Consider the following 24309-nt stretch of genomic DNA (forward strand, 5'->3'; position numbering starts at 1 on the left):
CATATGAGTCAGGCGGCTACATGTCTTACACACAGGTTTTTTGTCTTTACAAATAAGCCAGTTGTTCTGTGAGCAAAAATACTGTACGTGATCCTTTGACCAACAGTCTGGCCATTCATGTTGAAGGAGGTTATTGTTAACATTGCAGTTGGCTGGAGTATCGATAGCAACAGGCATTGCTATAGCAACAGGTTCTTTGCTATTAGCAGATGCGTTAATGTTAGCTTTCTGCTCCCCACCTGCATTTTCTGCCACAGTAGAATTTGACTGTCGAAGAGCTGTCATCATCCGACTCCGTTTCGACTCTCATTCTCTTTATGCCCTTTTGTAGCCATGCCAACCTTACTGCCCTGTTTTTGTTTCTTTGTTTTTCACGTTTGTTGTGTCCGACTTCTCCATGAACAAGCGAGTGAGTGTCATGTAGTCTCGTGAGCGTCGAGAGAAGCGAGCATCACGTAGTGCACCCTGGGTAATGTAGTTTAAATGTCATAATGAATTGCCAAGAAACACACTGATATGGAGAGGACAGGAAAGGGTACTGTGAGCTTGTGAGAAGTCCCGATACGCCGTAAAAAGTCCTGGCACGCCAGGGAGTAAAATTTAGAAGTGGCGGTAATGCATACCAGTGCATACTGACCCACTTAAAGCACTGGTTATATCAGCTATAAATGAATGACAGTTCTTCATGCAGTGCTGTCTAAGGGATCAGAGATCATGTTTAGCTTAGGCTTGCGCCCTTGCCCTTTACACACCAAAATTCCACTGAGATTCCTTGAACTGTTTAATGATGATATGCACTACACAGGGTAAAATATCCAAATCCCATGTTATCTTTGTTTGAGGAACAATGTTTTAAAACATTTCTATAATTTCCTCATGCATTTGCTGACAAACTGGAGATCCTCGGCCCATATTTGCTCCTTAAAGACTAGGCCTTTCCTGGATGCTGATTTTGTACCAAATCATGATTACAATCTCCTTTTGACATTACCTGTTTCAAATCACATCATTATTTAATTGTTTTATTTCATTACCAGGGTGGCACGGTGGTGTAGTGGTTAGCGCTGTCGCCTCACAGCAAGAAGGTCCGAGTTCGAGCCCCGTGGCCGGCGAGGGCCTTCCTGTGCGGAGTTTGCATGTTCTCCCCGTGTCCGCGTGGGTTTCCTCCGGGTGCTCCGGTTTCCCCCACAGTCCAAAGACATGCAGGTTAGGTTAACTGGTGACTCTAAATTGACCATAGGTGTGAATGGGAGTGTGAATGGTTGTCTGTGTCTATGTGTCAGCCCTGTGATGACCTGGCGACTTGTCCAGGGTGTACCCCGCCTTTCGCCCATAGTCAGCTGGGATAGGCTCCAGCTTGCCTGCGACCCTGTAGAACAGGATAAAGCGGCTAGAGATAATGAGATGAGATGAGATTTCATTACCAGCCCTAAATTGCTGCATCCCAACTTTTTTTGGAATGTGTTGCAGGCCTGAAAAGCAGGAATGGATGTATATTAACTAATGAAATGATGTTGACTAGACAAAATATGAAATATCTTGTATTTCATTGCAGACAATATGAATCCAAGTCAAAGTAAATTTAGAAATCACTATTTTATGACCTGCATTTTCCAAACCATCCCAGCTTTTTCTGGTTTGGGGTTGTAATATAGTCATGGACATACTACCATATATTAATATATTGACGGATTTCCCAGCAAACCTTTGTAAAATTTGGTACATTTATATTTTTGTCAAATTTAGTTGAAAACAAAAGAGTTCTGTTTAGAGGTTGTTTCAAATGCGGGCATGAATCATAGCTCATGAAAGACCTGCATAATAGCAAAGAAAGTGCTCTGTCCAAAAATTAATATGCCCAAAAAAATTGTGATCATTCCCCATGCAATTAAAATCCACCTGCAAAAACAAAACAAGTGAGTACACTAGACAAGTGACTCAATTACTGGCAAATTGCAATGTATAAAGAAATTGTAATTAAACCAGCAAAGGTGGTCTCTCACCAATCTCACCTTAGTCTTGCTGACATCAGCTGAGATTGCATGGCAAATATTAAACAAAGCCCTGCAAGCAGAAACAGTAATGATCATTTAATATCAAAACATTCAAGTTCTGAAAATTCCATGACACCTGAATATGGGATGAACTTAAAAAATATGTAGCAAAATTACACAGTATACTATAAAACAAAATGCCCAGTAAGTGACAAGAATTGTGTGGGATTATTTCCTGTTTTTCCCATGATTATTTTGTTAGTGGATTCATTATTTATTCATTCATAAGTTCAATACAATTTAATGCAATTCATATGATTCACCTTTGTTCACTCACAATGTATGTATACATCTTTGTTCCTTAGGTCATAATGTTCTGTCCTTGCTCATGTTTTTCTCCTATCTTAGCCTTGGGCATTACCTATATGGTCTTGCATGTGTCCTCTTGCATACACACAGCAGTATAAAAGCCTGTTGTTCAGACTATAGAATGCCCAGGATGATTTTGTGCATGTGATAAAGCATTTTTTTTAAATTATAAACTAGCGCTTGGTCTCCTGTTTCTTCAGTCATCTTACTTCTGATGAAACAGCAGATTTTAGAGACTCTGGTGGGACAGTGATGTTCTCCGTCCATGTGCTATGACAACCAAGATGACAGACATCACTTATCTGATCCTGTGATTCTGTGATGAACATATGTCAGCACAGGTGAGGTCATCCTGTCAAAGAACTTGCTAGATGATAGACTCAGTTTGATAGTTCAATTTATAAGAGCTCAATCAAAATTTCTTAGTACCAAAGGAGTATAAGGTAGGATGAGTAAAGAGGATCTTAAGGGTGCTGAAGAGTCTTCCTCACCAGTTTGTGAGTAATCCTTGCCCTTTGCTAATAAGTTTTGAGAGAGAGAGAGAGAGAGAGAGAGAGAGAGAGCTAGGGCAACTGTTAGATAAGTTGTGTGTGTGTGTGTGTGTGTGTGGGGGGGGGGGGGGGGTTAAGTTATGTAAAGATCTTGGTATTCCAGAACAGACAATGGAGTAGAAAGCAATTTTTTTCTACTTTGGATTATTGTATCAAGCATACAGATCTTGAGGCAGTGATATAGGTGTTCAGGCAGTGGCATGTTTTCCTAATACAAGAGAAGGAAAAGAAAAAGCACAATAGCATCTTCTACCCTTCAAACTTCATCTTCTAAAGAAGCTGTATCCACTTCTTAAAAAGTTTAACTACCGATCAAAGACACCATCTTCAGGATTTGGCATCTTCTGGTGATGATTCAGATGACCATGGCATAGCTCCTGCAGCCAGTAGGGTGGCCCCAATAGTAATTAAAGTGCCAAAGACAAAAAAGGATGAAGAGGGAAAAGTAGCTATAAAATGGCCACTCTGCCACTAGCAAGTAGACTGCATGGAAAAAAATTTCACAGATTTCAGAGAAATGGACATGGTGATTCCTGACTGTGATGATGTGTAGTGACTCATGACTATGACTGGCAGAACACAGACACTGACCCAGGAGCTGGAGGGAAAACTCAGTGTTCTTTTATTTTAATATTTGGGGAGAGGGGAAAGGAAAGTACAGAAAAGAGTGCCCAGGAGCTAGGTTGAGTGCATTGTGTGTAGAGCTCAGCAAGTGATGTTTGGCGGGAAGCTAGTGGGCCATAGGCGCTCTCAACAGAGCAGCACTGGCTCTTCTGGAGAGCTGATGAGGTATCCCGGCTGGGAGCTGTCTCGAGTGTCTTGCTGTGGTGTCTTCTCTAGAGCTCCCTGTGGGACAAGAGAGGTATCAGTCTCATGCTCATGAGACAAGTTCACTCACCTGAAGGGGGGGGGAGAGAGAGAGAGGGCACCTTTTATACTCCCCTGGAAGCTGCCAGAGGGTAGAGAGCAGCACCTCTTAACTCGCCACAACAATGTGAGCCTTGCCCTGTAGCCATGCACTCTCCAGCTGCCCAAAACAATGGTGGTGCTTAAAGGAAGCTGCCATTTCAGCACCAGGAGAGCGGTGGCACAAGTAGCAATCCTCTTCTTGGGCAGGAAAATGCAGAAGCCTTCACCAGAGTGCCCCCTAGCTCCAAGCCTACCGTGGGTCACTTCTGTGCCCAAAGGCCATAACTTTGGGAGAGGCCATCAGTATTCCTGTTAAGTCTTGCAGGGAAAGGAACCAATGAGTTATTCAGGAATTTGAATTTTTAGCCTGTACCATCCACTCGAGAGGTGCATGGTTAGTAATAGATGTACGTAAAGTGTCAACCAGTGAGGTAATACTGGAGTTCTGTGATGGCCCAATTGATGGCTAGAGCTTCTCACTCCATGGCAGCATACCTTTGCTTGACTGGAGTTAATTTCTGACTGATGTACAGGATAGGGTGTTCCTCTCCATCAAAGGTCTGAGAGAGGATGATGAAGGGTTGATTGAATTTGGGGTTGTGCAGAGGCCAGTGGGCAGAGAGTGGCCCTATCCAGTGTTTTAAGAGGTTGGTGTGATAATTGTGTATCTTTGCCATTAGCAGACTGTTGCAGGCGGGAGTTGATGGGCCCCACTTGTTCCATTATGGTAAGAGGACCTTACTATTGGGCCAGGAACTTGTAGTTAACTGAGGGTACCAAGAGCAGCACATGGTTGCCCCACTGGAATTTTCAGAGCTGGGTGGCCTGAGCTTCCTGCATATGTTGTTTGACAATGGGCTCACCTTATCGATCCACTCCTGCATCTCCTTCATGTATTTGACCACAGTCTGGAACAGGCTTCATGGGCCATGTCAAGTAGACCCCTGGGTCTTCTTCCAAAGACGTGTTCAAGAGGGGTGAGGCCGATGGAGGCCTGAGGTGTTTCCTGGATGGCCAAAAGATGCAGGGTAGGAGGAGGTCCTAGTTTTGTGCATCCTCTTCCAACACCATCTGAAGCATCCTCTTCAGGGTCTGGTTGAATCACTCAATGAGCCAGTCTGTCTGGGGATAGTATACTGAAGTCCAGAGCTGCTTCACCTGCAACAGCTGACACACATCCATCATTAGTTTAGACAGAAGGGGTGTACCTTGGCCATTGAAGATATCCTTCAAGAGCCCAACAGTGGAGAAAAGCAGAATCAGTTTTCTGGTGATGTTCTTGGAAATAGCCTTTTGAAGGGGAACAGCCTCAGTGTACCAGGTGGCATAGTGAACTATCACCAAGATGTACTCATGTCCACAGCCTGACTTCATGAGGGTATCCACCAGATTCATCCTCAGTCTCTTGAAAGGTACCCCAATGATGGGAAGGGAGATGAGTGGTGCAGGAGTGGGTTTGGCTGGGGTGGTGCACTGGCACTGACAGCACCGCTGACAGAAGTTCTTTAACTCAGCCTCCATCCCTGGCCAGTGGAACTGGTCTCTTAGTTTAGTGAAGGTGTTATGGGCTCCCAATTGAACCCTGAGGGGATGTGAGTGAGTGAGATGCATGACTACATCGATTTTGGGACCACCAGCAGGTCACAGAGTCATCCCTGGCATTTGAAATGGTAATATAGCAGTCCTCCTTGGATGAGAAAGTACACCAGGCATAGGGGATGCCTGGCTTGTTGGTCCTCACCCTCGGCCAGACACACCTGCCCCCAACAGTTTTTTAGCTGATCGTCCTGATTCTGGTCCCAACTGAAATTCCCTTTGTGGGTGATCTGCTGAAACATGAGAGTTAGTGGCAGAGGGGCACTCACCATCAGCTGTGACATCAGTGCTGTCCTTGGATCCATTAGCAAAGAGGGCTCTCCTGGCTGCTGGGTGGTGCTGTTGGGGTCTTCTGACCAGCCTGGTGCATCTGTCCTCTCCATGAGGGGTTGGCAGTTCTGCAGGAAATCCAGACCAGCAGAGGGACAGGAAGATCAGGCATTACTCCTACTAACAGTTCCCACTCAGCTCCTACCAGCACCCTGGTGGTGGCCACCTTTCATGCATCCCCATGCACACAGGTCACCTTGACTGTACCACACAGGGTTGCAGGCATTGGGAAGGTCCAGGGCCATGCAAGGGTGATTGTGCTCCCAGAGTCCAGAAGGGCTTTGACTGGGTGTCCATCCAGCCACAGCATGGTAAAGGAGCCCTGGAAGCTTGGGGGGACATGGAGTGTACAACCAGCTAGCCAGGGCTTTCTTGCCAGGGCTGTGGGAGTGGGCTCAGGTTCAGTGGGCATGGATTCATCCAGCAGCATGGGGCTGTGAGGCCAGGGATCTGGATGTCACTGGGGAGTGCCGGCCCAGGCCAGTTGCAGGGATCACTGCTTTGTATCCAGGATGACTGAGTTCACCAGAGCACACTCCAGAGCCTCAACCATCTTGAATGGAGTGAACGGGGCCTTCATGCCCATAGCCCAGGCCTCCTCTGGGGGCAGGTCCCACAGGAACTGGCTCATGGCTACCCACCCCATTACCTGAGCAGCCGAATGAAGCTTGGGCTGAAGCCACTATCTGGTGGTGCAGAGCAGGGCAGCTAGGTGGCTCCTGAGGTTGGGGCTAGGGTGGTAGCTCCAGCAATGGAAAGCCGCCACCACCATCTGACAGGGAGAGAGACCACACAGGGCCAGGATTTCCTCATTTAAAAGTTTGTAGTCCTGTGGCAGGGAGAAGAACATAGTAGGCACATTGGACCTCTCCAGTTAACAATGGCTCCAGGACACAGGCCCATTCCTCTTTGGCCCAGTTCTCCTATAGTATGGTCTGTTTGAAGACCTAGAGGTAGGCTTCCACACTGTCATTAGGGCTGAGCTTGCTGAGCAGTTTTTGCACTTCCTGCCAGGGATCAGGGAGATCAAGAAGGGGGGACCCCCTGTGGCTCGGCAATGTGGTAATTTTTTCATTGCCACCTGGAGGCTGCAGGCCAGCTCCTGCATCATCTGCTGTTGCTGCAGGCTGGCCTGCAAGAGGTGTTTAATTACAGGCTCCATATGGGCAGGGGGCTGTGGGTGGAGCCTGAGTTCATGCCTGCATTCTCCACCACTGTAGCAACTCGTGACTGCAATGGGCAGAACACAGACACTGACCCAGGAGCTGGAGAGAAAACTTAATGATCTTTTATTTTAATATTTGGGGAGAGGAAGAACAAGGGAGGTACAGAAAAGAGTGCCTAGTAGCTGAATTGAGTGGGTGGAGCTCAGCCAGTGGTGTCCAGTGGTCAGGTGGTGGAAAGCTGGTGGGCCATGGGTGCTCTCAGCAGACCAGCGTTAGTTCTTCTGGGGACCTGACAAGGTGTCCCATCCAGGAGCTGTCTCGAGCATCTTTTCTTGAGCTCATTATTAGAGAGGCATTGATCTCACACTCATGAGACAAGTTCACTCACCTGAATAGAGAGATGCCTTTTACACTCCCCTTGAAGCTGCCAGAGGGTAGAGGGTGGTGCTTCTTTACTTGCCACAGCTGTGTGAGCCCCGCAACATATCCATGTGCTCTCCGGCTGTCCAAAACAATGGAGAAAAAGCATTCAATTTCTACTATTTTACAGGCAAGTACCTCAGAGCACATGGAAATAACATCCAATGGATGCTATTTCCATGTGCTCTGAGGTACTTGCCTGTAAAAGAGTAGAAATTGAATGCTTTTGATGATAACTGAAGGTAAGTATTCATTCAGTTTGACTAGAGTGGTACAGGAATGTAACAACAGCCTTCCTGAACTTGTTAACAGTTTCATAGACAGTGCAGAGTGCTGCTGTAAAGTTGCTGATTATGAGCAGGGCAGAGCTGAGTCTTTGATGGAATATAGTCAGCATTATGCTCAGGTGTTTATGCTGTATGGAGGACATGACAATTTGAGTTCCATTTCTAATGTCCTTGGAAGCCATGCTTCCACTAGTCAGTGGGCTGATGGTTTAAAAGCCAAAGACGAGTCTTGTTGATCTGTTGATATTCTTGTTGCAGACTTGAATGTGAAAATACATGTATCTGCTTTGTTGCAAACAACTGCTAATGTGGTAAACACTCACAATACTGGGATGGGTGCTGGTATCATCATTAATCAGTGCATTGGGAGCATGTGTGCCATAAGAAGAAGGCTGACCTGAGAAAGTTGAGTGGGAAATGTGCTTGGACTTCCAGGGTTTCCCCAGCCGGACCTGTTGGGCAGGACTATCTTGCCAGAGGTGGTGGGGCAAATAATTCAGCTGGTACAACATGCCTCCAAATGCTCAAAAGCTTTGTGGAAGCCAGCCATTCAAAAGGGTCAAGATTACCAATCCCTCATTGATAATTATGACTGCAATGTCTGATGCACAAGATGAAGGTATACCGAGTGATCATGACTGTGTGACATGCTTTCATCCTCACTGCCTTGGAGCATTTCTGAGATTCCTCTGGAAAATCCAGACATGATTTTCTTTACAGATGCTTCAGCACAAATCCTGAATGAATAGAGACAAGGTGAATGGCCTGTTTGCTCATGACACTCAGTGAGAGCTCAGAATAATCTCCTTTATCATCTCTTAGTCCAAGTTGCTGAAATTGTAGTCTTGACTTATGCCTGCATCCTAGCTACTACTTCTACTGCTATGATTTACATGGATTCACAATATGCCTTTGGTGTTGTACATGATTTTGGAAGTATTTGGTATCAACATGCCTTTGTGACAGCTGCAGACATGCCCATTAAATGTACCTAATTTGTGTCTGACCTCTTGTCAGCATGTGAATGTCCAATACATTTGGCTGTGGCTAAGATTAAGGCTCATTGCTCCCCTGACAGTGATGAAGCTCAGGGTAATGCTATGGTTGATGCTGCAGCCAAAGTTGCATCCAGTTTTCCTTTTGTAACGATCTCAGGCATCAAAACCTCCGACTCTGATGCTGTTAAGTCTGACACTCAGGAGACTTGGTCCTCCCTGATGGACATGTATGCTAATGTTACTGCATTAGAAGTATGGTCCTGGGTGGATAAGGTTTGAGCTAGATTCTGGTCTAGATTCTGCTGGAGATTCGACAAACTGGAGATTGTCCATTATTGCCATATTTAACCCAACAAATTCACAGTCAAGGTCATGTGAGTATTCAAAGTATGGTTCACCAATTTTCTTGATATTCTACTGTTTCATGGTATTCTGGTGATGCTCCAGTTGCTACATGTGTTTCTCAGACCATGAAACAGGCTCAGGTAGCAGAAACTATGGCAATGTTGACTCCTACCATTAGGCCTGACGCCTAATATGATGTTATTACTTTATGCTTAGTATGTGGGTAAAAGTGTAAGGCCTATCCTTATTTTTGGATATGTATATGGGTAATCACTTAGGTAGTGGTTGTGGTATGTAGGGCAGTACAAGAAGATTAAGCTTGCTTTAAATTAATGACTTTAGGGTTGTTCAAAGGGGGGATTTTGAGATTGTTTCCTGTTTTTCCATTATTATTATTTGTTAATGGATACAAGGTTTACTCATTTAAGATCCATTTAATTTAATGTGATTCATGTCATTGTCATAGGCATTATCTATGTGGTCTTGAACATGTCCTCTTGTATGCACAAATAAGTATAAAAGGCTGCCATGGTGGTCTTCATGCATGCAATAAACCATCTCTTATTATAACCTGGCTCTTGGTTTCCTGATTCTTCAGTCATCTTAATTCTGATTAAACTGTAGTATCTTTATGGTCATCAAGACAGATTTACAATGGTCATCATTCATTCTCTGACACAGTTGGAATAACTGTCTCTAAGCTTTAGCAAAATGTCACACTTTCATGTGCTCAAGCCTGGCACAGCTCGAGTAGCCACTCTCGTCCATGTGCACAGAGCACATTGTGCATACTCTTGGGATCCACCTGTTGCTGCTTTGAACACAATCGGCATGCTCATAAAAGCTCACTGGCAACACAATGAGGGTGCAAAGTATTATCACTATTGTCATGGTAATTAGTTCTGTCTCACGTTTATTTCTGGCTGTGGTTTATTCTAGTTTAGGCTGGTTTATGTTTCTGATTTTTGACTCTGTTTCAGTTTTGTTTGTTTTATTTTGTAACTCTGAACCTTGCCTCATGTTTCTGTAATCTGTATAAAGCATGCCTATATGATAAACACCTTCATGTACTGACATCCATCTACTGCTGCTTACCTGACAGAATATTTCGCCCCAACTATGGATGTAGCAAGAAATTACAGGCACGCTGCACAGTCCCATGCTAATGTCACAGTGCTTAAGCCAGGATCTGTTGTTTTTCTCCAGCAGATAGGGCTGGACATTCCAGCGCACTATGATGGGATGGAGAAGCTGCCCAATGGATTTTTGCTGCAGTGCCGCTTCTTTCATGAGGACTTCATGGAGCCTAAACCTCTGGAGAACTTGTGGGTAGGCTGCATGATGTTTTGGCTCACTGAACCAGCACTCCATTGGGCTGAAGGCCTACTCACAGTGCAGCACCCATGCCTCTGGAGCTCCAAGTTATTTGCAGAGGAGCTCAAGTCCTGGTTTCAGACTTCCAGGAAGGAGGACCCCCATAGAGTTTGGGGGTTTTTTTGGTGGGGGATGATAACGGGGAGGCCGATGGGGTCCCCTCCACTCAACTGCTCACTCTAAAGGCTCACAGGGCAGCTTCCACTCCACTGCCTGGCTTTGAAGATGCCGTCGCCCTGCCGCCAGGCTTCAGCAGGGAAGAAGTCATCACTCTGCCGACAGGCTTAAGGGGGAACAAGGTCGTCGCTCCACCACCGGGTTGTGAAGAGGTCATCACTCTGCCCCCTAGCTTCAGAGAGGATGCCCTCACTCAAACCAAGCCCATGCCAAGCTCAAAGTCCATGTCCAAGTCCATGCCCATGCTAATGCTGGAGCCCATGCCAAGATCCAAGCCCATGTCCAAGTCCATGCCTCTGCTAATGTCTGAGTCTATGCCCATGTTCAAATTCATGCCCATGCTGACACCAGGGTCCATTCCCATGCTCAAGCTCAGAGTCATACCTGAGTCCATGCCCATGTTCAAATTCATGCCCATGCCAATGTCCATGCCTATGCTCAAGCCCAAAGTCATGCTTGTATCCATGCCAATGCCTGAGTTCATGTTCATGTTCGAATCCATGCCCATGCTGATGCCAGGGTCCATGCCGAAGCCCAGAGTCATGCCTGAGTCCATGCCCATATTCATGTCCATGCCAATGCCAGGGTCCATGCCCATGCTCAAGTCCAGAGTCATGCCTGAGTCCATGCCCATGTTCAAATCCATTCTTATGCTAACACTAGGGTCCGCCCATGCTCAAGCACAGAGTCATGCCTGATTCCATACCCATCCCTGAGTCCATGATTGAGTCAATGCCCATGCCAGGGTCCATGCCCATGCTCAAGTACATGTCTACACCTGAAACCATGTTTATGCCTGAATCCATGTCTAGTCTGGAGCCCAAATATTATGACTGTGGTTATAATTTGTACTTAAAGGGCTGATGACACGAACATGACTCTATGCAATTTCTTAAATAAACTATACAACATGGCAAACATGTTAGATTTCTGTTATAATTACGTGAAAAGAAGCTGTTGTTACATGAATATCCAACTTTTAATTGCACAGCGCAAGAAAACTGGGTCCGTGGCTCGCGGCCATGTTGTGACATCAGTGGAAGAACACGCTGCGGTTCACTGGCTGTCTACTCAATGGAAATGGTGCATGAAAATGCCGGTGAACTCTCTAGCTCTTCCTCTTCTGGGAGTCTAGAATTATGTTGCGAGTGGGATAGATCGGAAGAATCAAGTGATGACGAACACGGGTGCATCCAACCGTACAGGTTTGAACCTGTTACTGTGCAATCTGAGAGCGACTCCGAGATGGACAGCGGACAGGCAGACAGCCTAGCATTGAACACCACAAGGTTGGATAACAAGGATTGGTAGGTCAACCCGTATTTGTTCAAAATGTTATGGAATCAATATTTTAATATTGTGTATTGTTGTCTTGCATGTGTAAACACTGCTTATATCATGTAAGCCGTATGCTACACTGAATACATAGTTCCTAATGGAGCATGCAAACGGCTAACATAATAAGCTTACGACTATGCCTGATCCGTGATACATTTAGGATAATATTGGCAGGCATGTCTTCTAGTTTATGGCTTCTTAGTTTTATCCTTGAATGAAGCAAAATATTTGATAACCTACATCAGCGTAAGCAAATGACAATCTGTAGCCTACTTGTCTGGCTAAGTTAGCTTTCCCTCAGTGTTTGCTTTGAGAAACAAATTCTTTCAACTTGGCAATAAGAGACCACAATGCAAAGGCAAAATACTACAACTGCTACTACAAATCTGTCACATCAACAAACCAGCAAGTGAGGAGGAAGACTAGGCGATATGATGCCCATACCCATAGATCAGTTTTTTTGTATTAGTACTAAGAAGACGTAAACAAACCATCCAACACCATCGAAGACAGTGCAAGCTTTCACAAGCAAATACATGACTGATATCACGCCGACTTTATGATTACATTTATGATTATCATGAATGTGTACTCTATGATGTGTACTCTATGAGCGCTCTGGAGCGAGTCACTTCCAAGATGGCTGCGCAGACCGCATGGTTACTATTTTTAGCATCATGTCGGAGCACTCTATAGCTCTATGTACCTTTATCTTATGTCATTTCTCAACACATGTTCTGACAGTTGGACTGTCTTTGGAAGAGTCGCCTTGTCCCAGGCGACTGCTGGATCCGGCATAGCTACTAGTAGACCCCCTCCGGAATACTGTAGGCACTGCTGATGGTAGCAACACACGTTTGTGCTGAACTGAACACCCAAGAGATTCCTTTAAGCTGGGAAGGGTGTCAAAACAATCCAAATCGAAGTGTTCAGAGCACAGGACGGATGTTGGTGAGGGCTCCCACTTGTCACGAGTGCGCCTGACTTGCTTCACCCACTTCGCATGCAGCTCGGGATCTCTGGGAAACTTGAATAAACTTACCCCATCCTTGTGGGTTTTGGAGCAAAAGCCGACAACACAACGCGAAGGCATGATAACTTATATATATATATATATATATATATAAAATGTATAATAATGACAAACTGAACACCTGTCGCATCAACAACAAACTGGTAAGTTAGGAAGATTTTTTCGCTGACGTCATATAGCCCCTCCTCCTCTTTCGTCTCCTGGGTGCTGCAGCCCTGCCAGGTTTGCCCAAATAGCCGCGTTTTTTATCATAACTTGTAAAATAGGCGCCTTCGTGAATTAATATATGGATCATCGGGAATTACTTTTTATGTTATAAAACATCGCCAAAGATGTCAAAAACGTGTCATCAGCCCTTTAAATATATATTTTTTGTTATCATAATATGTTCTGCCTATGTGTGTGAAGACAGGAGGAGGATTGGTGGATTGTCTCCACCACTGCCCACCAATTGCTGGGTTTCAGTCATGTGACTTTTCTTAGCGATTTTACCAGAAGTGAAATAGCTGGTGGTCTAAATGGCTGCCATAGTGCAAACAACTAGCGATAACTTATTAGCGTATGCTCGTAATCTAGAAGCCACTGCTCATTTTATTTATATTCAGAAGATTGCTATGTGCAATGGAATCGACTCCTCCAGTCTGGGAAAGAAGGATTTGTCATATGATCTCGAAAACTACCCTTCAGTCGAGTTCCCCGACATCTCAAACTATCTGGCGTTGCAGACATCTTTCTACACCACAAAACAAATGAAAGCGTGGAAGAGTATGGAGGCTTACAACTTTTTTGTATGTGGCTGGGTAAAGGACCTCAGTATCAAGTCGCTGCAGAATGAATCCTGTATTGTTTTTGCTCATGTATGTATGTTTTTTTAAGCTTTTCGTTCACATCTTTACAACGAAGTACTGCAAGTTCACTTTATTCTGACTTGTGTTCGCTCTTATCTCTCAGGTAAATCAATCACAAAGATCATCAGAAAACCCTTTAAAGACCTGGATCTTAGTTAAACAAGACAGAAAAGTGATCATAGCGCATTGTAACTGTATGGCTGGGTAACAATTTTGTTGTGACCTTCATGCATATGGACTTTGCAAGGAGTGAGGAGTAAACAAAGAAACAGCTAGGGACCTTAGAGCTTCGTGACTAAAAACAGTACTGTAAAATACTGACACATAACAAGAAAAGTACTTAGAAAACACTAACGACATAGCTGAGAGGGATATACAAACCTTTCACGAAGTGATCACTGCAAACTCAAGCATGCTTCGACTCGGTTCCCTTCGATTTCAGTGAGAGGTTCAAAAGCCACCTTCCTCGACATCTTTTTGTGAAATCCTGTGTTCGTTCAATCTTTTTTATTAGTTCACAGGGAACCCTGAAGAAACTTTTATCTGTTTCATGGTTTGATCGATTTGAACAACCTAAAACAACGTGAGCATAAGGCATTTTTCATGTGAGCAATGCAACTTCTCCATGCAAACATTTTGCCAACTGAGCTTTGGTAGACCACCAGCTAAAGTTCTGAATAACTAATGAGGCAGATGTGACGTCACGTGAAACCCAACAATTGGTGGATTCATATTCCAGTCTGATGGATGATTGGCTGCCCCACCATGCCATCGGCTATAAATACACACAAGGTGTATAACGTGCGAAGCAGAGAGAGGCAGAGGGGCATTTCATCATCATCTCATTTTCCAACCAGCCACACTTTAGATTCCTCTTGAATCTTCCATTTGTTAGCTTCTGTTGGGGTATTAGGGGTGGACTGACAGTTCTGTTATCCTGTTTTCTCCTGTATTATGTAGTGGGGGAGGTACAATGGTGCTTGAAAGTTTGTGAACCCTTTAGAATTTTCTATATTTCTGCATAAATATGACCTAAAACATCATCAGATTTTCACACAAGGCCTAAAAGTAGATAAAGAGAACCTAAAGAGTTTGGACTCCACCAATCCACAGTCAGACAGACTGTGTACAAATGGAGGAAATTCAAGACTATTGTTACCCTCCCCAGAAGTGGCTGACCAACAAAGATCACTCCAAGAGTAAGGTGTGTAATAGTCCGCGAGGTCACAAAGGACCCCAGGGTAACTTCTAAGCAACTGAAGGCCTCTCTCACATTGGCTAATGTTAATTTTCATTAGTCCACCATCAGAAGAACACTGAACAACAATGGTGTGCATGGCAGGGCTGCAAGGAGAAAGCCACTGCTCTCCAAAAAGAACATTGCTGCTCATCTGCAGTTTGCTAAAGATCACGTGGACAAGCCAGAAGGCTATGGGAAAAATGTTTTGTGGACAGATGAGACCAAAATAGAACTTTTTGGTTTAAATGAGAAGTGTTATGTTTTGAGAAAGGAAAACACTGCATTCCAGCATAAGAACCTTATCCCATCTGTGAAACATGTTGGTGGTAGTATCATGGTTTGGGCCTGTTTTGCTGCATCTGGGCCAGGACGGTTTGCCATCATTGATGGAACAATGAATTCTGAATTATACCAGTGAATTCTAAAGGAAAATGTCAGGACATCTGTCCATGAACTGCATCTCAAGAGAAGGTGGGTCATGCAGCAAGACAACGACCCTAAGCACACAAGTCATTCTACCAAAGAATGGTTAAAGAAGAATAAAGTTAATGTTTTGGAATGGCCAAGTCAAAGTCCTGACCTTAATCCAATCGAAATATTGTGGAAGGACCTGAAGCGAGCAGTTCATGTGAGGAAACCCACCAACATCCCAGAGTTGAAGCTGTTCTATATGGAGGAATGGGCTAAAATTCCTCCAAGCTGGTGTGCAGGACTGATCAACAGTTACCAGAAATGTTTAGTTGCACTTATTGCTGCCCGGGGGGGTCACACCAGATACTGAAAGCAAAGGTTCACATACTTTTGCCACTCACAGATATGTAATATTGAATTATTTTCCTCAATAAATAAATGAACAAGTATCATATTTTTGTCTCATTTAACTGGGTTCTCTTTATCTACTTTTAGGACTTGTGTGAAAATCTGATGTTGTTTTAGGTCATATTTATGCAGAAATATAGAAAATTCTAAAGGGTTCACAAACTTTCAAGCACTACTGTAAGTGTTTGTCATGTGGTTTCTTTTGTTTCTTACAGGTAAGATTTACTTCCCAGTTAGACTTGTTTTGTTTGTTGTTTTGGCCTTGGTCAACCCTGAAGTTAAACATAGGTTGTTATATTTTTCTTTCCGTAAATAAAAACTCACTTTCTGTTTCCTTAAATTTGCTTGTCCTTGTGACTGCTTGGACTTGGGGAAGATGGGGTGGTAAACATCCCTGAACATGGGCAGAACACTGAAGCATAGGCAGACAGGTAATGGTGGTATATTAGCTCTTTTTATTTCCTTTTATGTTTTTCAGATAAACTCCATAGTACTCGACGCACGCGCACACACAACCTATGAGAGCTTTGCTCGGGAGACGAATGCCACCTCTCCACTCTCTCCCTTTTTATCAGTCCTCAGCCATCACTGCAAAGCATACACACACAATATTAATTAACCACAGGTGTGATCAATTTGCCATTCACCTTCACTGGCTTCACCTTCCATTCACAAACCGATGCTTGATCACACCCCCGCTGTCACAGGGGTTTATTTTTCATGTTGTGTCTCAGACACCCCTAGAAGGGGCATAACATCAAGTCCATGTCTGGTCCAGAGCCCAAGTTGATGTCCATGTCTAGTCCTGAGCCCAAGTCCATGCCTAGTCTGGAGCCCAAGTCCTTGTCTCGTCCGTAACCCAGGTCCAAGTCTGGATCCATGTCTAGTTCAGAGACCTCATCTATGTCTAGCAGTGGCGGCTGGTAGTCTTTCAAACAGGGGAGGCTGGTCGGTTACAATATTTCCAGATTTTAAAAGAAAAAACATCAATTTTGCCCATGTTCTTGCCTCTGATCTGGCTGGTTGTTGGCAGCGTCACAAACTGTGAAATAACAGGTTCTTTTGGCCCATTAGCCTACTGTCCAATATACATGATGGTGGTGTTGGGGGGGTATATTTTAACATTTTATATTTTAAAATTGTGGCATGTGGTTTAAAAATTGATCATTATTGAAAGCAGCTCTTTGTCAGGAACCTCAGCAGTAGAGCTGGGTGCCACACATTTCATTCAATGACACTTTCCCTATATTTTACTTATTTTGACTGAGAAATGTTTTATTGACAATTTTGATAACCCTTCACTTTTAATCCAGGTCTGTAGTGTGAAATGTTCTCGGCTGTGTTTTTGTTTAAAAATGTTTTCCAAATTGTAGCTGTGTTTAATTCATATCCAGAGAAATATATATGCCAATATAATATACTCAGCATAAACATTTTAAATAGATTTTATATTTTTGGTCCATCCATGACATATTACTAAAGTAGCCTATTTACTGTTGTTGATGTGGGTCACTTGCTGTTAGCCAATTCACTTTCTCGTACCAGGAGAGCTGAAAGGAACGAGTATTATTCCCTACCTTTTTCACCAAGTCAATTTGAGGCGTTGGTCTATCCTGCTCTTTAATTTTAATTTTTTCCTCGAAAGGAAGACTGGCAAATGGCTTTGCCAAAATTAAATCAGCAATGCTTGGCATCCGTGCGCAGCTTTCTTGCTAGCTGACTAGCCGCCTCAAGTTCAGTCACTCAAATAAACGAAAGTTCTGGAACTAAGATAGCAAACTTGACAACACTATATTTACACTTTATTTACAATGAAAATATATACAAACTAAAAAAGCTGGTAGAAACCGTATGTAATGAATGAAATCGAAATGTAAGCTGATCTCTTACAATACACCACAGCACTTGCGAATCCGCATGGGACTGAACTGAAATTCACCGCTGCCTGTCTATAGTTGAAACGAGCTGTCAATCAAAGAAAATATCCGGCCGCTTTCACCAATCACCAGTCTCCTCGCGGAAACTGCCATGTCCTTCCCATGTGAGGCTGGGAGTCCGTAGGCGGGCATTTTCGCAGTATTTGTCCAATAATCATCTTGCATTTTGAGATTGAAAAGCACATAGCTCCCAAATGCCATTGAAGTCCACTGAGGCTGGGAGTCCGTGAGACTCCGTGGGCGGGCGTTTTCGCAGTATTTGTCCAATAATCGTCTTGCATTCAGTGTTGCCAGATTGGGCGGTTTTAAGTGCATTTTGGCGGGTTTTGAACATATTTTGGGCTGGAAAACGTCAGCAGTATCTGGCAACACTGCTTGCATTTTGAGATTGAAAAGCGCATAGCTCCCAAATGCCATTGAAGTGCACTGAGGCTGGGCTGCATTGCGCTGTCACGAGGGGGAAAAACTCACGCACACATTAAAGTTATAAGGGAATGATTTTGCACTGTAGTGGGTTGAGCACATATATTTCTATGATTCTGGATCTGAAATAGCAATGTTATAAGGTCGGCTATAACATAAGCCTAGCGCAATTCATCCTACACGATGTTCGTCATTTTTAGAGGAGGCTGAGCCTCCCTCGTTGTCTTAGCGCAATCGCCCGTGATGTCTAGCCTGGAGCCCTCATCCAGGCCTATGTCTGAACTTATGCCTATGCCTGAGTCTATACCAAAGCCCATGTCTTTGCCTGAGCCCACATTCAGGACTATGCCCAAGCATGCTCAACACAACCTTGCCTGAGTCCACACCCATGTCTGAGTCCACATCCAAGCCCATGTCTATGCTTGAGCCCTGACTATCCTCATACCCCTGTTTAGGGCTCAACCAGAACCCAAGCCTCCATTTGTTTCCTTTCCCCTGTTCAAGGCCCAACCCAAACCCAAGCATCCACCTGGTGACACATCTGCCCAGAACCAGAGCGAAGCTCTGAGGGGATGTTTTTTCATGCCAGACCCTTAACCCCAAGGCAGCCCAAGGAGGATTTAACTCCCAGAGGGAGTTCTTCATGTCTTCGCGCACTCAAGCCAAGCACAGCTCAAGTGGCCAATCTCCTCCATGCACACGGAGCATATTGCCCATGTCCTTGGGACCAATTCATCATGGGATCCACCTGTTACTGCTTTGAGCACAATCAGCACACTCATAAAAGGACACTAGCAACACAACAAGGGCATGAAGTATTATCACTATCATCACACTAATTGGTTCAGTTTCATGTTTGTTTCTAGCTCTGGTTTACAGTGGTGCTTGAAAGTTGGTGAACCCTTTAGAATTGTCTATATTTCTGCATAAATATGACCTAAAACATCTTTAGATTTTCACACAAGGCCTAAAAGTAGATAAAGAGAACCCAGTTAAACAAATGAGACAAAAATATTGTACTTGGTCATTTATTTATTGAGGAAAATGATCCAATATTACATTTCTGTGAGTGGCAAAAGTATGTGAACCTTTGCTTTCAGTATCTGGTTTGACCCCCTTGTGCAGCAATAACTGCAACTAAACGTTTCCGGTAACTGTTGATCAGTCCTGCACACCGGCTTGGAGGAATTTTAGCCCATTCCTCCATACAGAACAGCTTCAACTCTGGGATGTTGGTGGGTTTCCTCAGATGAACTACTCACTTCAGGTCCTTCCACAACATTTCGATTGGATTAAGGTCAAGACTTTGACTTGGCCATTCTAAAACATTAACTTTATTCTTCTTTAACCATTCTTTGGTAGAACGATTTGTGTGCTTAGGGTCGTTGTCTTACTGCATGACCCACCTTCTCTTGAGATTCAGTTCATAGACAGATGTCCTGACATTTTCCTTTAGAATTTGCTGGTATAATTCAAAATTCATTGTTCCATCGATGATGGCAAGCTATCCTGGCCCAGATGCAGCAAAACAGGCCCAAACCATGATACTACTGCCAACATGTTTCACAGATGGGATAAGGTTCTTATGCTGGAATGCAGTGTTTTCCTTTCTCCAAACATAACGCTTTTCATTTAAACCAAAAAATTCTATTTTGGTCTCATCCGTCCACAAAACATTTTTCCAATAGCCTTCTGGCTTGTCCACATGATCTTTAGCAAACTGCAGATGAGCAGCAATGTTCTTTTTGGAGAGCAGTGGCTTTCTCCTTACAACCCTGCCATGCACACCATTGTTGTTCAGTGTTCTCCTGATGATGGACTCATGAACATTAACATTAGCCAATGTGAGAGAGGCCTTCAGTTGCTTAGAATTTACGCTGGGGTCTTTTGTGGCCTCGCCGACTATTACACGCCTTGCTCTTGGAGTGATCTTTGTTGGTCGACCACTCCTGGGGAGGGTAACAATGGTCTTGAATTTCCTCCATTTCTACACAATCTGTCTGACTGTGGATTGGTGGAGTCCAAACTCTTTAGAGATGGATTTGTAACCTTTTCCAGCATGATGAGCATCAACAATGCTTTTTCTGAGGTCCTCAGAAATCTCCTTTGTTTGTGCCATGATTCACTTCCACAAACATGTGTTGTGAAGATCAAACTTTGATAGATCCCTGTTCTTTAAATAAAACAGGGTGCCCACTCACACCTGATTGTCATCCCATTGATTAAAACACCTGACTCTAATTTCACCTTCAAATTAACTGCTAATCCTAGAGGTTCACATACTTTTGCCACTCACAGATATGTAATATTGGATCATTTTCCTTAATAAATAAATGACCAAGTATAATATTTTTGTCTCATTTGTTTAACTGGGTTCTCTTTATCTACTTTTAGGACTTGTGTGAAAATCTGATGATGTTTTAGTTCATATTTATGCAGAAATATAGGAAATTCTAAAGGGTTCACAAACTTTCAAGCACCACTGTATGTTTCTGATTTTTGACTCTGTTTCTGTTTTGCTTGTTTCAGTTTGTAACTCTGAACCTTGCCTCATGTTTCTGTAATTTGTCTATAGCACACCTGTATAATAAACACCTTCCTGCACTTATATCCATCTACCACTGTTTACTTGACAGTGTCCTTTCTCCTTTTCAATATAATGTTATATATCATCACACTGCCTAATTCAGCTACAGCATATAGATTGAGGCAATGAGTACAGTATAAAACCTGCTGCTTGCATTCTTACCTGGGAAGACAAAGATGAAGAATGTACTAATGCTACCAATAATGCTGATGCATTTGTCAATGCCTGGTATAAACAGAGCAATGAGGAGACTGAACACGATCCACACCGCAGTCAAGAAAACTCTGATGTAGGTTTCATAGGACTCAATCTCTTTGTCCTGCAGTAATGGATCCTGAATTCCCAACCTGTAAAACACGAAGTTGAAAAACTGATGCATCTCTAAAATGGTGTTGGTAGTGACATTTAATATGTGCAGTACAATTCTTGCAATTTTTTTTAATTGAAGGTCAAAAGATTAAATATGTATTCATATAAAAGTATAAAATAATATGAATAAACATCTCACAAAAAATAATAAACTCCAATAACTATAGGCAGGCCTGTCAAGACAAATACATTTTTAACCCAAGCCTACAGCATTTACATTCTAGTATTCTGTGTTATAGGGATCATATATACGACCCTTCTTTTTTCCAATATGGTGAGCTGAATTATTGTCTGAGTTCTATTTTTGTTTCAACTGACCAGAGTATATTGTTCCAATAAAAGTTATACATCTAAATGCTTTTAGACATGCATCTCTGTGCTTATTTTTTAGCAAAGGAATTGTGTGTTAGTGTAGGAATGGAGGTGATTGTGGTGCAGTTCATTGCTTATTGTTCTCTGTCTAACCCTATTCCTGCTGTTTTCAGGTCATCCTGCAACTCTTTTGGGGTGATTGCTAGCTCTTCTTTTACCCTTCTTCTCATTAGTCTGAGTCTGTTGTGAACTCTTGCCTGGTACACCTGTCCAGTGAAGATTAGTTATTTCATGAATTTTCCACCTATATATTATCAAACCTATTGTACTAACAGGGTCTTAACTTTTTCCACTTGAGTTTAATTGATAATGTTAAGATGGATGTTATGTCAATTTTTTTTTAGAAATTATCCCAATACTTTTTGCTGTCTAAATGTAAATATGAAGTGGATTTATGCACAGTAAGTATTTTAAATAGCAAAAAAATAAGTATTTCCCCTCACTGTATCATGGTCATTACTGTGGAATACTGTACTGAAGCCCAACAGCACCTTAAAAAAAAACAATTCATGGACGCAGTTATAGCTACATTTAAATCTATAAAAGGTACAACAATAAGGCATATTTTATATAGACTACCTTCCAAATACAAGAGCAATGGGGTAGCTGGTTATAACTGAGATCCCATAGAGTAACCTTGCAATGAGCATAAAGACATCAGCTTCACTGTATGACATGAGAACATCAGCAGCAACATTCATCCCAAAGGTGAGATACCCATAGATACCTAAGAACTCAAAACAGAAATGTTCTTAATACAAGTCTGTGCACTCAAAAACAAAAATACTATGTCACAAAATCCAACAAAAGAATTGCCATAAATCTGATTTAAATTAAAACTGAAAGCTTTACTGCAAGCAAATTCTCTAATAAAAGTCCAATGATATAATAAAAAAGTAACACTGCCAAAATTCCCTTATATATACACACACACAGCTCTGGAAAAAAAATTAAGAGACCACTGCAAAATTATGAGTTTCTCTGGTTTTACTATATATAGGTATGTGTTTGAGGAACATGAACATTTTTGTTTTATTCAATAAACTACTGACAACATATCCCCAAATTCCACAAAAATATCGGTCACTTGGAGCATTTAACTGCAGAAAATGACAACTGGTCAAAATAACAAAAAAATGAAATGTTTTCAGACCTTGGATGATGCATAGAAATCAAGCTCATATTCAATTTTAAACAACACAGTACTAATGTTTGAACTTAGGACGAGTTCAGAAATCAATATTTGGCAGAATAACCCTAACATTTAATCACAGCTTTCATGCATGTTGGCATGCTCTCCACTAGTCTTTCACGTTGCCCTTGGGTGACTTTATGCCACTCCTGGCACAAAAATTCAACTAACTCAGCTTTGTTTGATGGCTTGTGACCATCCATCTTCCTCTTGATCACATTTCAGAGATTTTCAGTGGAGTTCAGGTCTGGAGATTGGGCTGGCCATGACAAGGTCTTGATTTGTGGTCCTCCGTCCACACCTTGATTGACTTGGCTGTGTGGTATGGAGCACTGTCTTGTTGGAAAACTCAATCCTCAGAGTTAGGGAACATTATCAGAGCAGAAAGAAGCAAGTTTTCTTCCAGATTAACCTTATACATGGCTTGATTCATGTTTCCTTCACAAAACAAAAAGCTGCCCCATTCCAGCCTTGCTTAAGCACCTCCAGATCATCACCAATCCTCTACCAAATTTCACAGTAGGTGCAAGAAGTTGTGGCTTGTAGGCCTCTCCAGGTCTCCATCTAACTATTAAATGACCAAGTGATGGGAAAAGCTGAAAATTGGACTCATCATACAAGATCACCTTACTCCAGTCCTCTGTGGTCCAATCCTTATGGTCTTTAGTAAACCTCAGCCTGGCTATTCATTGCTTCTCATCAATGAAGCACTTTTTTCTAGCTTCGCATGACTTCAACCCCACCTGGAGGAGCCTGTTGCAAACTGTCCTTGCTGTGCAGTTAACCCCAGCTGCCATTTGCCATTCTTTTTGTAGGTCATCCTACAGTTGTTGAGTGACATTTTAAGGAGTTGATGATCATCCCAGTCAGTGGAGAGTCGTTTTCTCCCTCTGTCAGTCTGTCACTTTGTTGTCCCCAATGTCTGCTTCTTGACCTTGTTCTTATGAACAATTTTGTCTTTGAGTCTTTGAAATTTTGAGAATGGAAGCAACCTGACACTCATGGTATCCCTCTGCCAGTAAAGTCAGAATTGAACCCTTCTTTTTCCTCACTCAAAACTTTTCTTTTTAACTCTTTTGGCATGATGAATACATATTTTTGTATTCCAATTAAATTTAAGGTACTACGAGAACTATTTTTGTCATCCAAACTGGTCCAACTGCAAGAGGATAGTGACGACCACAGCAGTGGTTTTTATACTTTTCCTCATTAAATAAGATTTGGTTCAGGTGATCACCTAATTAGATCCTCATTAAGTAAAAGGAGGTGTGCTTGTGTTGGAATTCCAGCACAGACACTGGAATGAAATGGCTGCCATACATAGAGATGCTGATTTAAAGGGAAAAAATGAAGTGGTCTCTTAATTGTTTTCCATATATAATTTATTGGCGGCACGGTGGTGTAGTGGTTAGCGCTGTCGCCTCACAGCAAGAAGGTCCGGGTTCGAGCCCCGTGGCTGGCGAGGGCCTTTCTGTGCGGAGTTTGCATGTTCTCCCCGTGTCCGCGTGGGTTTCCTCCGGGTGCTCCGGTTTCCCCCACAGTCCAAAGACATGCAGGTTAGGTTAACTGGTGACTCTAAATTGACCGTAGGTGTGAATGTGAGTGTGAATGGTTGTCTGTGTCTATGTGTCAGCC

At 43.0% G+C, this 24309-nt stretch overlaps 1 protein-coding gene across 1 annotated transcript in view; it reads right to left on the reverse strand.

Annotated features, from left to right (window-relative positions):
* Positions 1-1796: 1796 nt before the first annotated feature.
* The window catches only part of slc38a8a (solute carrier family 38 member 8a), a 35121-nt gene continuing 12608 nt past the window's right edge, over positions 1797-24309 (reverse strand). The window contains exons 7-10 of the mRNA XM_060922975.1: positions 22062-22209; positions 20904-21088; positions 2013-2064; positions 1797-1899 (exon numbers count right to left, since the gene is read on the reverse strand). Coding sequence (XP_060778958.1) covers positions 1797-1899; positions 2013-2064; positions 20904-21088; positions 22062-22209 — 488 coding nt within the window. The remainder of the gene's footprint in view (positions 1900-2012; positions 2065-20903; positions 21089-22061; positions 22210-24309) is intronic.

The sequence above is a fragment of the Neoarius graeffei genome, chromosome 6, assembly GCF_027579695.1.
Source record: "Neoarius graeffei isolate fNeoGra1 chromosome 6, fNeoGra1.pri, whole genome shotgun sequence".
NCBI classification, from domain to species: Eukaryota; Metazoa; Chordata; class Actinopteri; order Siluriformes; family Ariidae; genus Neoarius; species Neoarius graeffei.